The sequence below is a fragment of the Palaemon carinicauda genome, chromosome 39 (genome assembly GCF_036898095.1).
Source record: "Palaemon carinicauda isolate YSFRI2023 chromosome 39, ASM3689809v2, whole genome shotgun sequence".
Classification (NCBI taxonomy): Eukaryota; Metazoa; Arthropoda; class Malacostraca; order Decapoda; family Palaemonidae; genus Palaemon; species Palaemon carinicauda.
In genome coordinates, this window is record NC_090763.1 from 20,828,347 (window position 1) to 20,844,987 (window position 16,641).

General features: G+C 43.9%; 1 protein-coding gene across 3 annotated transcripts in view; it reads right to left on the reverse strand.

Moving 5' to 3' along the window:
- The window catches only part of LOC137631063 (uncharacterized), a 307,769-nt gene that overhangs the window by 169,927 nt on the left and 121,201 nt on the right, over positions 1–16,641 (reverse strand). For all 3 annotated transcript variants that reach the window (XR_011041845.1, XR_011041844.1, XM_068362666.1), the window contains exons 17-18: positions 11,102–11,214; positions 10,669–10,804 (exon numbers count right to left, since the gene is read on the reverse strand). Coding sequence is in view for 1 of the 3 variants with exons in the window: in XM_068362666.1 (XP_068218767.1) it covers positions 10,669–10,804; positions 11,102–11,214 (249 nt within the window). In the remaining 2 variants the exon portion in view is untranslated. The remainder of the gene's footprint in view (positions 1–10,668; positions 10,805–11,101; positions 11,215–16,641) is intronic.

The window sequence follows — 16,641 nt, forward strand, 5'->3', positions numbered from 1 at the left end:
TACAGAAAAATTAGATTCCTCTAGTGCTAAATAACAGTTTTGGGTTCAATGGCAGATGGCCCCTTAAGACTAACTTTAGGGCATGTCGCCTACTATTGCAATTGTTTTTCTTGGCACTGGTGTCAAAGTTCTTTTGGAATTTGGTAAAACATGGGACTACCACCACAGGGGATATCACTGGGGTCACCTACACTGGGGACACACCTACCATGTCTTTAGACACTAGCGTCACTAAGTGTGGCACTGGGGACGCAGGGGTAGAGCAGCCTTTGCTACCAGCTCCCTCAACAAGGTCATATGGAGCCTACCTGAAAACTCTAAGGAGGCCCAACACTTTCCTAGGTCAAACCTATTGTCACTGGTCTGCATGGCACTGGGGGAAGAGCCTCCAACCTCCGATAGTGTGTAGCGATTACTTAGGAAACCCTACATACCACCTGAACCTGAGAAGCCTGCCAACGTAGATCCGAGGACTTATTGCAGGGAATCTGCAAAGAAGTGACAGTACCAGTAGCCCTCAATGAGGGAAGGAAAGAGGTGACAAGACTTCTTCGGTATATTCTTGGGCATTGCCAAAACAGACAGAAGGCTTAGCTTTTTCCTCCCCTTCAAGGCATATGCCTGCCAATGTACAGGAGGCCACAACCTACATTCAACACATGGGGATGGTTGCAAATAATCATATCCTCTACAAGAAGCACAGAGATAGTGTGCATCCCCAGCCAGATTAGCCATAAACCAGTTGCAGCATCTACCCTTTCCCTGTCAAGTTTGAATCTCCTTGAAATCCATACCAAACACCAATAGCCAACATTCACTTTCTGCAAGAAATAAAAATTTTTAGGTAGAGCACAACGGTACATCCATACACATTGTGACTAAAGACATAAGTTAAATGCTTCTGACAGGTGGGGAGCGAGGCTACTCACCCATGCTCACCACCTCTCATCAACTACCTTGCTAACAAATTCAACAGCCGGTCCAGCTCTGCTAAAGATACATCCCCTATTTTAATGGACAAAAGGTTTGTTTAAGTCAAGGAACAAAGAACAAACGACACTGAATAGAACACAACAGTATGTCCATACTCATTGTGGCCGAAGACAAAAGTGAAGTGTCTTTGACAGGCAGGTGGGGAGAGGATTCACCACCTGTTGGTAACGAATTTGTTAAAAATTTTAATGGCCATTCCTGCTCAGCTGAAAATATTCCCAGTTTCAAAGAACAAAAGCTTTATATACGTGTAAGTACAAATGTCTCTTTTCATCTCACACCAGAAGTTTATAAATACAATAGTATCCCACTTTAAACCGGATCAACATAAATCAATTCCGAAATTCTGTCGCTTATCCCTAAATATTAAAAGCAAAAATAATATCCATGTTACATTGTTTTATGCAACCTTATGTCAGTCTCTACATCAAACAATTACGATAAAAAATGGCAACAAAATTATATTTATAAAATTAGTAAATACAAAACTGTACATGTTCATGCATTCATTATGAAATATAAATACACCTATGCCCTAGTTTGGCAAGTAATAATAATAATAATAATAATAATAATAATAATAATGATAATAATAATAATAATCATCTCTGTGTTAAAGAAGGTCTAAGCACTAAACATAAATTTGAATCTCCAGTCTTTGTCTGAACTCGACAAAAATTCTTTGTATTGTATTCATAATGAAGTTGGAGAGTTGAGGTGAGTAAATTGTCTTGAAAGTAGTAACTTTTTTATTTGGAAGGATAAGATACTTCCAAACCTATCTTAAATAGTTTATTAGGGCATATGTAGCAATAAGGTTGAGTTAATATTGTTAAGGCATTACTTCCTCACTTTCGTCATCTGGCGAGTTTCCTCTTCCTCATTTTTCCTGTCCTGCAGGAGAATCAAAGTGAATATCAGCCGATTTCTAAGATTATTTATCCTTTGAAAATTGGGATATCAGCAAGAAACACAGACTTGTATCAGAGTAGTAATTACCAGCACCTGGTTAAAGTTATGTGAGACGAGATGGTGATCATGCTTGCCAGTGCTATCTAAAATATTATGAAAACAATCAAAATTAGTTGAAACTTTCAGAATTTAAGGAATCATACAATATGATATGCCCTCCACACAGGCAAACTGAGACTTTTGACTACTATTAACAAGCCGAGGGATTATTAGGATTCGACCAACCTGCTCAGTCTTCTGCCTCACAATCTAGTCAAGTCTTATAGAGTGACTTAAAATCCGGAGTGCAAAGATTTAGCACAGGAAGAAACTAAAGAATGTAAAGGTTTCGAGGCTCTGTGTGAGGCTTTCGAATCTATGGAGTGCAGCGCATGCTCAGAGCCCTTACTGAATGAAACGCTGTTAATCTATATTGACTATGTGACATTAGATTAGGCTTGAAAATGGTTGAAAGACCGAATTACCTATATTATGGGAGAATTCATTGGAATTCTTAAGTTTAAACAAAGGGAACAAGTGATGTTGAAAGCATGTGAAGCTCACCAATATAAAAAGAAAAGGCTGAACTAATGTGTTGTCTACAGGTGGCAGTGTGTCAATATCATCGTCATGTTGCTACAATCAACTAGCCTAGTCTTCACCAGCTTGCTGGAATCACAGAATTAGTCAAAATGATACAAGGGAATGAAGAACATGATCTCTCAGGAAAAATTCCCATGCCCATTCCAGGTAACAATTGTAAATTAAAACAGAAGACACCTTAAAAATAAGTATGTAAACAATCTGAGAGCGTGTTCTATCACTGCCAGATTAACGGAGAAACTGAAAACTATTTCTAGAGGAGACAACCTTAGCTTACTACCACTTATGGAAGAGGACTCTTCCTATGTTAAGGGCATGCATTATTTGATGAAAAAGAAAATGGTAAAATATGACAAATTCGTAGGTAATTTGTGTTTTTCCTAACTATACAAACCTTAGCTATTCAATATGGGTAATTACTTTCGGCGTAGCTGAAATGACGAGCCATTAGAATTTTAACGAGGGTTTACTACCCCACCGCTAGTTAGCGGGGGGTAGGGAAGGTAGCTTGCTACCCCCCCCCCCCCTCACACACACCTGTGCTTGAGCTCAGTTTGCTTAGAGGTAGGACTTCATGGGGGATAGGGCTGGCAGGCAAGTTTGATTAAATAGCTAAGGTTTGTATAGTTAGGAAAAATACAAATTACCTACGAATTTGTCATTTGTTCCTTAACTGAAATACAAACCACGCTATTTAATATGGGTGACTCACCCCTTAGGAAGAGTAGTAAGTCCCAGCCAGTACTGGCTTTTGGCTTTGCCCGGGGACTCAGTATCTGAGTGTGTCAGCACTCAACAATAAGGAGTCCCTGCACCTCGCTAAAACCTTGCTGTGCAAGGGCTGCGGCCTACGTAAGCTGTATGTGAAAGTATGAAGTGTGACTCGTCCTAGGAAGTTGACCTGTAGTCCTTTAGATGGAAACTTTAGTCTAGGACTCTCCCAATACCACCTCGTCAGGGTATGGGGACATGACAGTATTAGCTTAATACTAGGAACACAAGGAAACATGGTTTACCTGCAGTGGTTCAAGGTCAGCTGTGCAGAGAACCTAGGATGCTGCTTTCCCCAAGAGAGGGGAGGATGGAGAAAAAAATATGGGCCAGACAAACCTTTTCATTCATGCAGACTAAGACCAGGTAACAATGCCCTCACCCTTCTGCTACTTGTCCATTAAGGAGCCTGAGGTTTTAAACCAGCTGTTGTGCAGCCACCACAGGGCCAATAGAGAACGTATCGAGCCTCCTGTGAGTCACGTCTTGCAGGTAGTGGGCTGTGAAGGTCGTCTGACGCTTCCACACCCCCGCTTGTAGAACCTGCGTCACTGAAAAGTTCTTCTTGAAGGCCAGGGACGTAGCTACGCCCCCGACATCATATGCTCTAGGGCGATGTGACGGAGGAAGGTCTGGATTCAGGGACAGATGGATCACCCTACGAATCCATGCCGAGATGGTATTCTTGGCAACCCTCCTCTTAGCTCTCCCAGTGCTCACAAACAATGCCTGCACTTGGGGACGAACTGCAGCCTTTCTTTTGAGATATAGCCTCAGACTCCTTACTGGACACAGTAGGAGATGGTCTGGGTCATCTGTTACAGAACGAAGACTCGAAATCAGGAAAGAGTCGAACTGAGGGTCCGGCATTCCCGGATTCTGAGTCTTAGCAACAAACTCGGGGACGAATCTGAATGTTACCTCCCCCCATCCCCTTGAATGGGTAATGTCATACGAGAGACCATGAAGTTCACTGACTCGCTTGGCCGAGGCCAAAGCTAGTAGGAACACCGTCTTCCAAGTTAGGTGGCGATCTGAAGCCTGGCGTAATGGTTCGTAGGAAGGTCTCTTAAGAGACCTGAGAACTCGAACCACGTTCCATGGAGGAGGTCTCACTTCCAACTGAGGGCAGGTAAGTTCATAACTTCGTATGAGTAGGGAACGTTCCAGCGAGGAAGAAATGTCCACTCCTTTGAGCCTGAAAGTTAGACTCAAGGCTGAGCGATAGCCTTTCACTGCCGAGACTGAAAGGCGCATTTCTTCCCGCAAATACACGAAGAACTCCGCTATTGCTGGAATAGTGGCATCGAGTGGAGAGATACCCCTTCCACGACACCAACCACAGAAAAATCCCCACTTTGCCTGGTAGACTCCTGCAGATGACCTTCGCAGGTGTCCAGACATCCTGTTCGCAACTTGTTGCGAAAATCCTCTCTCCGCGAGGAGATGCTGGATAGTCTCCAGGAGTGAAGTTGTAGGGAAGCTGCAGCTTTGTGAAAGATGTTGGCGTGTGGTTGTTTGAGTAGCTCGTGTCGTGGAGGGAGTTCTCTCGGAAGTTCCGTTAGGAGTTGCAGAAGGTCTGGAAACCATTCGGCGTGATGCCATAGGGGAGCTATAAGGGTCATCGAGAGATTGACCGATATCCTGGTCTTGTTGAGCACCCTCCTCATCAGGCAGAACGGGGGAAAGGCGTATACGTCAATGTTGTCCCACCGTTGTTGGAAGGCATCTTGCCAGAGTGCCTTAGGATCCGGGACTAGGGAGCAGTAGAGCATGAGCTTGAAGTTCAGCGCTGTAGCGAACAGATCCACATTCGGGGAACCCCACAAAATCAGGACTTTGTTGGCTACTAGATGATCCAAAGACCACTCGGTACTCACTATCTGAGACGCTCTGCTCAGACTGTCGGCGAGCACATTCCTCTTGCTTGGAATGAAGCGAGCCGATAGTGGAATCGAGTGGGCTTCGGTCCATCTCAGTATCTCTACTGCGAGATGGGATAGCTGCTTTGAAAAGGTACCTCCTTGCTTGTTGATGTAAGCCACTACTGTGGTGTTGTCGATCATCACCACCACAGAGTGACCCGCCAGGTATTGTTGGAACTGTTGAAAGGCCAGGAATACAGCCTTCATTTCTAGCAGATTTGTATGGAGGCACTTTTCTGATTCTGACCACAGGCCTGAGGTCCTGTGATGCAGAACGTGGGCCCCCCACCCTTTCTTTGAGGCGTCCAAAAACAGCATCAAATCTGGGGGGAGGACGAGAAGATCCACTCCCCTTCGTAGGTTCTCGTTTGTCACCTACCAGTGAAGGTCTGTCTGTTCCGCAGGACCCATAGGGATCATGACGTCGGGGAATCGTGACCCTGATTCCACCGGGACTTGAGTCGCCATTGGAGGGATCTCATTCTGAGGCGACCGTTGGGAACTAGAAGGGCCACGGATGAGAGGTGACCGAGGAGACGTAACCACGATTGGGCTGGAAGCTCTTCTTGTCTGAGGAAAGGACTCGCGATCCTCCTCAGCCTTGCTATCCTGTCGTCTGATGGGAAGGCTTTGTGGAGATTGGTGTCTATGATCATGCCTAGATATACCAGTCTTTGAGTGGGAAGCAGAGAAGACTTCTCGAGATTTACCATGATCCCCAGATCTTGGCAAAGTCCCAGAAGTTTGTCTCGGTGTCAAAGAAGGGCTGACTCCGAGTCTGCTAGGATCAGCCAGTCGTCCAGATAACGGAGGAGACGGATGCCAATCCTGTGTGCCCACGACGATATTAGGGTGAACACTCTGGTGAAAACCTGTGGTGCTGTGGAGAGACCGAAACACAGCACCTTGAACTGGTACACCTTGTTGTCTAGGCTGAATCTTAAGTACTTCCTTTAAGACGGATGGACTAGGATCTGGAAGTACGCGTCCTTCAGGTCCAGTGTACACATGAAGTCTTGCGGTCTCGCTGCAAGTCTGACCGTGTCTGCGGTCTCCATGCTGAACGGGGTCTGCTTGACAAACCTGTTCAGAGCAGAGAGGTTGATGACTGGTCTCCAGCCTCCAGACACCTTCTTTACAAGAAAGAGTCGACTGAAGAAGCCTGGGGACCCGTCGACGACCTCTTGGAGAGTGCCCTTCTTCAACACGGTCTCGACTTCTGCCCGAAGGGCTTGCCCCCTTGCCGATCTCATGGCAAGGGAGCTCAACGACACTGGATTCGCTGTCAGGGGAGGTAGAGATGTTGTGAACAGGACGCGATATCCTTGACTGATTACGGAAATCGTCCAGGAATCGGCCCCGAGTTGCTGCCACCTGTTTACGCAACTTTGTAGGCATCCCCCACTGGTGGACATGCAGGGGGACTTCCAATCCTAGCGTTTGCGGCCTTGGCCGCTCCCTCTAGGATTCTTTCCTCCCCTGGAGGACTTTTTGCCTTTCTTGTCCTTGACAGGAAAGGGCTTAGACACCGTTGTCTTCGCTGTAGCTGCCAGTTTCATGGTCTTGGTAGGACGTGATTGCTGTGTTGCTGGAGGTTTATAGGGCTTCGATGTTAAAGCTCTATGTAGGAAAGAGTCCTGGTTGGACTTCCTCCACCTCTCAGCTGCCTGCTCCACATCCTTAGGCTTGAATAAGTTCTTCCCCATGATGGAAGAATATCTGAGCCTGCTGATCTCGGTACTGGGGACCTTTTGGTGGAATCTCTCAGACACCGCATCTCGACGTTTCAAGATGGTATTAGCCCACAAGTTCGAGACTTGGTGGGCTAGAAACTCGATTGTACGAGTGCCTGAGTAAAAAGGTCTCCATGGCCTTCCTGGTACTCTCTTTGGACAAGTCCTCTGACCGTAACAGGATGCCCAGAGACCCTAGCCAGATGTCCAGCCACGAAGTTGCCTGCATGGCACACTTCGCCACCTTCTCCTGGCTAAGGATCTCCCTTGCTGGTTGGAGAGTCTCTCTAGAGGGACTCCCCTGGTAAGCTCTTCCAAAGAGTGGTGTAGGGGAAGAGCTAAACTAGTCTCCTCCATGATGTCAGAGTACCTCCTCTGATGGACACAAGGAGGCAGGATGAGTTTGTTGCCGGCGCTGGATCGGCTGGAGGAGGCAAGCTCGGAGAGCTGGCCTTCGACCTTGTCTCTGGCACTCTTAACCCCTTGAGACCAGGGCAAAGCCGCACTGGCCTTTGAGGGTTTTTGAGTACCAAAGACTCGATCCAAGACCGTGTCCTTGCCCTCACGAGGGGGAATCTCTGGATCCGCAAACCCATTGAGATTCCTCATAAGGGTCAGAACCTGCCAGAACGCATGCTCTGATTCCTGCAGCTCTCCTCCTGAAGGCCTAGCAGCGAAGTCTCCTGTCCCCAAAGGCTCTTCTTGGGGGGACTCGTGGACATTCTCTGAGGGCTTGGCTGGCTCCAGTCTAATCCTTGAGGATGACTTTGGCAAAGTCTTAAGAGACCTTCGACTCCCTCCTGGGAGGGATGCAAGACTCCAACAGTGATGGTGGCAGGCTCTTCTCCACCCCTACCCGATTAGACTTCCCAGCGCGAGGTGGGGTTTCCCTCATTGGTGCGATGGGGGAACGCCTCACCTCGCGTGACTCCCCTGAGGATGGGAAATCTTCGTCCGAAGGGGAGGGAGTGAAAGTCTGGGGGGGGGGGGGTGAGGAGGCCTTCCTCAAAGACTTCCGAGGAGTCAGCTTCACCCTTGGAGAAGTTACCACGTCAGATACTCCTCTCTTCCTCTTCAGGGGAGTAGAAGCTGCCAATGATTTGTGGCCCAGCTCAGAGAGAACAGGCTTAAAAGCCTGCATGACCACTCTGACCAGGGACCCAAACCAAGGCTGCTGACTGACAGATGCTCTGTCAGAAACTCCCTCTGGAGGGAAGGGGATCGTTCAATCCCTAGAAGTACTTATCAAAGGAGGGTTTGCCTGAAAAGAAAAAGGAGAAAAGTCCCTGGACCTATCCGGAATCCTCCCTCCCACCGGCGAGCGCGCTGTTCTGCGCTTGCAGAGGGGGAACGCATTGGCGGTCACGCGATGGGATTTGCCCTGGGTCGCGCGCGCGTGGGCGCACGGGCGAGTGATGGCACGCAGGGGCGCGTGTGGGCGCATGGGCGAGTAGTGGTACGCAGGGGCGCGGGCTGGAGATGGCAGAGGGCGCGCAGAAGGCTGAATGAGCGCTCCCGCGCGCGAAGGTGATTGTTCGCGCGCGCGGGCGCGCAGGGTCTGGCCAAAGAGCCCGTGAGGGCGATAACGTTGGGCGCGCGCGCAGGAGATATACCCCTTGCGCGCGGGCGCGCATGAGAGCGCACATCTGGCTGTGGTTGTGGGCGCGCGGGGCGCGCGTGTGCAACCTCGTGGGAGCGTGTCGGAGACTGCGCGCGATGGTGCGCTGGTGAAGGATGGCGCGCAGGCGGGGTCCGATGGCGCATTGGTGAGCAGGGGAAGAGGTTACCTTCCCCATTGCGCCCAGATCAGAAGATCATGGGCGCGCACGAGATCGTTGGCACGCAGGCGAGCGCTGGCGCGCAGGAGAGCTCTGGCGCGTAGGCGAGCGTTGGTGCGCAGGAGAACGGGGGCATGCATGGCGCGCAGCAGGATAAGGGTGCACTGGCGATCAGGAGAGCGCTGCCACGCAGGTGAGCACTGGCGCGCTATAACAGGAACATCTGCGAGCGAGCACTTGCGCGCAGGTGATCGTTGGTGCGCAGGGGATACCTGGCACGTAAGGGACTTATGCACAAATTTGTGCGAAAGCCCTTGATGCCCCGAAGCGACCGTTGCCCGTTTTACAACGGGATGAGTTGGCACCCACAGCGCGTCAGCAGCCAGGAACGGCGACGGCAGGTTAGCAGGTCTGGCGGGTGGAAGGTCAGTGTGCCCTTTGTAAGGACGACCTTCCACCGAAGGAGATCGCGAACGATCTGCGGAGAGGTCCAGGGATGTAGCTGGTAGAGTCGGAGAACAACGGCGAGGTTCCTCTGCGGCGGACTGCGGAGATGATGAACCGAAGAGGAGCCTCCTAACACCCTTGTGAGATGAAGGAAGGCCTCTATGGCAAAGAGGAAGGCGGGCTTTACGCCTTATACGCCCTCTGCGGGCCGTGGGGTCCACGGGCTGACCATCAGCAGTCCTCCAAAGAGGAGTCTCTGTGAGTGAACTCCCCCGAGGGGGAGAATCACCGGCAGGAGAGACCGTTGGACTTAGTTCCTCCCTCGAAGGATGTTCGGAGGGGGGAACTAAGCCTTCAGCTACATCGGGAACATCAAGAGCATAGGTTTGATACAACTCATCGGAAGCCTCTGCCACAACAACGTCGACGATAGACAGAGGATCAACCTCTGCTAAAGTCGGCGATTGTTTGACAGCTGCCCCCAACCTAATCATGTCAAACAAGACTTCCTTGGAGGGCGAACCCTCAGGACCCAAGGAAGCCCAAAGCTGCAACAAATCATTATTAGATACAGGTACATTAAAATCCTCCCCTTGGGGAGGAGGAGGAGCTGCCTCGCTATGGGAGGCAACTCCCTCTCCCCAACCCCGAGATCGGTCAACAGAACTACGGCCTACGCTACCACTTGACAGTTTCTCGGAAGAAACCGATCGAGTGGCAGCTTCGGAGGAGGTTTGGGCCACGGAAGAAGAGCCCTTGGGATTTTCTCCTTTCAAAGAAACCTTCGAAGGGGAAATATCCCGTCTGGACTTCTTCTTCCAGCGCCGAGAAAACCTCTCCCATTGGGAGGTAGACCACTCCCTACACTCACCACACACAATATTCCTATCACACCGCTGGCCCCTACAGTAAAGACACAAGGTGTGGGGGTCCGTTTCGACGGCCGACATATACATGCCACAAGGGCGGTCAGGTAATCCAGGACACTTACGCATCGCAGAGGCCAACTTCACACACACACTGTCAAAGGAAAAGCAAAAAGATTAGCAATGGCTGTCAAAGAAGGCGAGGGTGACAGTGGACACGTCCGACTACCACCCGAGCCAAGAGCAAAGTGAGCTCAAGCACAGGTGTGTGTGAGGGGGGGGGTAGCAAGCTACCCTCCCTACCCCACGCTAACTAGCGGTGGGGTAGTAAACGCTTGTTAAAATTCTAATGGCTCGTCATTTCAGCTACGCCGAAAGTAATTACCTATATTAAATAGCGTAGTTTGTATTTCAGTTACGGAACAATATAAAATTTTAAACCTTTTACGGGCAAGTGTCAATCAAACCAGAATTTTAGAGAACAAGCAATATGAATATCAGGGAAGATTCATAGAAATAATTATAATTCACATCAAAAGTATCCATACTTACAACTTTTGTTTTATGAAATAAATAAATAAAACTGAAAATATAACATTACCTGAAATCCAGGAATCAAGCTAATTTGGTCATCAATTAGTGGATCAGTAGAGGAAACAGACAAGGGACTATCCTCTCCCCCAGTGCCCTCCCCTCCCACAAGCACTTCTTCTCCAATAGCTCCTGGGCATAATTTTCTGTAAGAAGGATGTTAATTTACTTATGGAATAAGGTTTATGTACTTGAAACTTCTATATTTTGGTCATGGATACTTTAAAGATTCATTCTCAGTCTTGACATTATATCGCAGTAAATTTCCATACAGTCTTTATACTGCATATACTGTACACTACAACAAACTGCAACTTGTGTTCTTAACTAGTATTGTTGTCTGTAGTAACTAATATGAGATAGTTGAAATATGCAACATAAACACATTAATAGGCACATCATGAATAAAATCAAAGGTAATTCATTGAGCAGGAGAAAAGTACCTGTGCTTCCCTAAGGCAAGAGTTAGGTGATGACGCAAATCCTCTGGAAGCTGTCCAAGGGCCTCACTTTCAAGTACAACGTCACTTACGACACAATGGTGAACACAAACTTCCTGTAAGAGAATGATATTCAAACATATTTTTGTAAGTTATTTTTATAATTGTGAAACAGATAGCTGTACAGTACTTGACAAAACAGATTAATATATAATAGTTTTTCTATTTTATACTTGTTACTTAGGCAGTAAACTTAATTATTATAAAACTAAATTACCAATAACAATGGCAGGAAAATTATATAAAGTGTCTACTCATTGTTCTATTTTCCAGAATCCACCCTAAAAAAAATTGTAGAGTATTTGCACTTTTACCAACCAAACAACAGGAAAACCTTTCTTAGTCTCAGCAGTAAAAGGGTATTGTTTGACCTTGAGCCAGGTACTGAGACTGAGAGAAGTGGATATTTCCCCTTCATGGAAATTATCTGTACTTATCACGAGTATGGAGCGGATCTGTCTTCCTTGTGAAATTTTGACCTCCTGCTTGAAATGTGACCAAGATTTTGCGGTCTTTAAGGGGACCGTCCGCCATGTCCGCCATTTTTTTTTCTAATGATCCAAATAACACAATTTCTATTTATGTTTTAGACATATATAATACCTTCATCATATAAAAATTTCAAGTCATTTGATCAAAAACTTTTGGATTTATTAGCAAAAATCATGATTTAAAAAAAAATATTTAGGTACATTTTTCCCCACTACTATCATACCAATTGTATTGAAACTTATACCACAAAAACTACTCTAACAACCGAACAATTCTGTCAGACAGAATTTCGATTTTCCTTTCTGTTTCTTTTTTCAATTAATTTTTATTTTTTTTCCCTCGTCTAGACGGAAAATAATCGTGAAAAAAAATGTAAAAAGAAAATCAAAATTTTGTCTGACAGAATTGTGGGATTTTTATTCTTCTTTTCAACGATATCTTTTTCTCTAATATCGAACAACAAATAAGTGAGAAAAATGTACCTAAGCGGGAATAAGTATGTTTTTGAGTTATGAGCTCCCAAAGATTTGCAACAAACTTTCGCTTCTTTTCTAAAAGAAATCAAGATAATATTATTATGATAACTTTTATTGTTTATTCCTACATAAATGCACCCTAAACGAGGTATTTGAACCCTCAGTTTACTATTCCTATGTTATGAGTTGCCAGCGATCTCTAATTGTTGCCAGTGTTTTAGTTAGCAGGTTTCAGCTTTGTACTCTTATCCATGTTTCCCTCTTTCTTGGTTCTTTTTTCTTGTTCTCCACTTACTTTTTGTTCTTTCTATCACCTTATGTAACATTGGCATTGCTATAAAATTCCAGAGGACGTTGTGAAAGCACAATCAACATACGAACTTCAAGTAAATAAACACATGCATTATAATTTCTATATGTCTTTGGAAACTTTGCTGATGTTTTCGTAGCTGGTAGTTTTCGTTCACCTACCCTCTACCAATGCCTTTCATTTCTGCCAGAAGTACGAGATTTCGAAACATGAGAGAGAGAGAGAGAGAGAGAGAGAGAGAGAGAGAGAGAGAGAGAGAGAGAGAGAGAGAGAGAGAGAGAGAGAGAGATCATGAAAGCATTTGGCTGATATAGATGGCAGTTCAAATTGAGAGAGAGAGAGAGAGAGAGCCTTACCTTATTGCCTTATTTTTTGTTTGGGTTCCCCCAGGTCCCTCAGTGTGAGGCACCTCGTATATCCACCAGAGAGTTGCTAATGCATCTTCCGGTGTATTTTGCATCTTCCAGTCTTGGATGGTCTGGGATGCATCTTAGCTATTTATCGAGCATATTCTTAAACACATCTACGCTCACTCCTGATATGTTTCTTAGATGAGCTGGCAGCACATTAAATAGTCGCTGCATTATCGATGCTGGTGCGTAGTGGATTAATGTCCTGTGCGCCTTTCTTAGTTTACCTGGTATATTTTTTGGCACTATTAATCTACCTCGGCTTGCTCTTTCTGATATTTTTAGCTCCATGATGTTTTCAGTAATTCCTTCTATTTGCTTCCATGCTTGTATTATCATGTAGCGTTCTCTTCTCCTTTCTAGACTGTATAGTTTTAAAAATTTCAGTCTTTCCCAGTAGTCAAGGTCCTTAACTTCTTCTATTCTAGCAGTATAGGACCTTTGTACACTCTCTATTTGCGCAATATCCTTTTGGTAGTGTGGGTACCATATCACATTGCAGTACTCGAGTGTACTACGTACATAAGTTTTGTAAAGCATAATCATGTGTTCAGCTTTCCTTGTTTTAAAGTGTCTGAATAACATTCCCATTTTTGCTTTACATTTAGCCAACAGTGTTGCTATTTGGTCGTTGCATAACATATTCCTATTTAACATTACACCAAGGTCTTTAATTGCTTCCTTGTTTGTGATTGTCTCATTATTAGGTCCCTTGTATGCATATACCATTCCTTCTCTGTTTCCATAATTAAATACCATCCTATTTATCTCCGCCCATTCATATATTTTGTTTAGATCTCTTTGTAGTGAGTTCCTATCTTCATCACAAGTAATTTCTCTACTTATTCTTGTGTCATCGGCGAAACTTCTCACTACGGAGTTTTCAACATCACAGTCTATGTCTGAGATCATAATAACAAACAGCAGTGCAGCTAATACCGTACCTTGTGGCACACCAGATATTACCTGGGCTTCATCTGATTTCTCGTCATTTGCAACCACTATCTGTTTTCTGTTTTGCAGGAATTCTTTTACCCATTTTCCAATCTTTCCCACAATATTATGCTTTCTCATTTTTTTCTCCAATATGTTATGGGCTACCTTGTCAAAGGCTTTTGCAAAATCTAGATAGATCACATCTGTGTCTTTTTCATTTATCATATTTTTGTATATGTTTTCATAGTGTGCTATCAGTTGGGTCTGTGTACTTTTTCCAGGCACGAAACCGTGTTGACCCATATTAAACAAATTATTTTTAACCAAATGGTTCATTATTTTCTTTTTTATTACCCTCTTATACACTTTCATAATATGTGATGTTAGACTAACAGGTCTATAATTGCTTGCCTCTAGTCTCGATCCACTTTTGAAGATAGGGGTTATATAAGCTAATTTATGTTTAACATATATCTCGCTCATATCTACACTTTGTCTTAGCAGTATTGCAAGCGGCTTCGCGATAGTGTTTGCAGTTTTTTTTAACAAAATCGCTGGAACTCCATCTGGTCCGGCTGCCGATCCATTTTTAATTTCGTTTATAGCCGTGACAATATCTGCTTCATTAATATCTATATCCGTTAGATATTCAACATTTTCTTCTCTCATTTCTGTTTCATTATTCTCATTCGCAATTCTTGGTGTGAACTCACTCTTATATTTTTCTGCTAATATATTGCATATTTCCTTTTTTTCATTCGTTAGCCGTCCTTCAATTCTTAGAGGGCCTATTTCTAATCTCCCTTTATTCATCTTTTTTGCATAGGAGTAAAGTACTTTGGGGTTTCTTTTTATATTTTGAAGTGTCCTTTCTTCTAAGTCCCTTTTTTCATTTTCTTTCGACTGTATAATCTTTTGTTCTGCATTTTCTATCTTACATTTTATTTCCCTCATTTTCCACACATTTTTTTCTTTTGCAAGATTTTTCTTCCACTTTCTAATTTTCTGAAATAAGATCCTTCTGTCTCTTGGTATGCACGTCTTTTGTTTATTGTTTTTTTTCGGTACATATTTTTCAACAATTTTCTCCAGTATATTGTACAGTATGTCCGTATTTACCTGTATATTATCACTTACAAATACATTTTTCCATTCTTTATTCAGTTCATTTATTTCTGACCATTTTATATTCTTACTGTAAAAATTATATTTTCCATATCCTTCCCAAGGTTTTGTGCTTTTATTAATTCTGTGATCACTTGCTTTGGAATGGACTATCAATTCTATGACATTGTGGTCTGAAATTCCCGTGTTATACACTATTATTTTTTTAACATAGTTCACCTCATTCACAAATACTAGATCTAGGACATTTTCCTTTCTTGTTGGAATGTGGTTTATTTGTTGCATATTATGTTCTAATAGCATATCTTGAAGCTTTTCAAATTGTCTCTTATCTTCTGCGCTACTATTACTATCTTTTTTATATGTATACATACAACCACTTTCTTCTATCCGTTCTTTCCAATCCACGAAAGGAAAGTTAAAATCTCCGGATAGGAGTATATTCCAGTCTTTATGGTTTCTACATATATCATCTATTTTTTCTATTATTATGTCAAACTCCTTAGTGTTTGGGGGTCTGTAAACTACAATATTCATTAGTTTTTTCAAATTCAAATTCTACCGCAATCAATTCACATTCTGTGTTGCTGTATTTTTCACATACTTTTCCTTGATTTATGTCTCTTCCATATATTGCGGTTCCCCCTTGATTCCTATTTTTTCTGTCTGATCTATAAGTTTGGAAACCCTTTATCTGGTCATCACTGCCAGTCTCTTGGGAATACCATGTTTCACTTATGTTTAATATATCTATTTTTTCAATTTGGGTTAGTTCTTCTAAGAACTCTATTTTCCTTTTAGAGTTACTTGTGACTAAACCCTGTGCATTCATTACTATTATGGTTTGTGTTTCATCCCCATTATTTAATATTGGTAATAATATGGATTCTCCCATGCTTCCTTCCTGTTCTGATATGATGTTCTTTTCTTCATTTCCCGGAATTCTGCCATTAAAAAATCCAACTTTTCTATTATATTTGCTCTTTCGCCTTCATATTTATTTGTGTGTGTATACCTGCAACTGTCCCCATATCTGCACCAGCCCCTGGTATTATAGATGCATTCTTTGTAGTTGGGCTCTAAATGTGCAGGTTTGGGTTGTAAGGCCTCATATCTTGGGGCTCTTGGTTCAAAGCGCGGTATATACACGGCCTGCTTTTTTGTTTCTTTTTTGCTTTCATTTTTCTTTTCAGTTTGCCGAGTTTTCTTACTTTCATTCATGGTTGCAGGATGCATATATCGACATTTTTTGTTGTAAATGCATCCTTTTCCTTCTTTTAGGTTTTTGCATATTTTTGGATGGAGATCTCTGCATTCGTCTCCATATCCGTCTAAATACGCACATTTACCATATATTTCATAATTATGGCATATCTTTGGATGCTTGTAGTAGCATCTTTCGCCAAATCTGCAATTCCCTCTTTTCAGCATATTGCAGACTATATCCTTCTTTTCTATTTTTTCTTGTTCTTGCTCTTCCCTAAAATTATGTAGGTCCGGGTAGAGTCTCTTGGGTCTATTATTTGTTTCCATCTGGTAATTTATTTCTTCATAAGTATGTTGTTGGATGGCATCATAGGTTATATCAATGATTTCTTCTGCATCCTTACACATATCCTGTTCATTGTTCTCTTCTTCTTTTTCTTCTTCTTCTTCTTCTGTTTCTTCTTCTTCCTCTTCTTTATCTTCAACTATTTGCAGATTTAGTCTCGACTTAATTATATTTTCTATCCA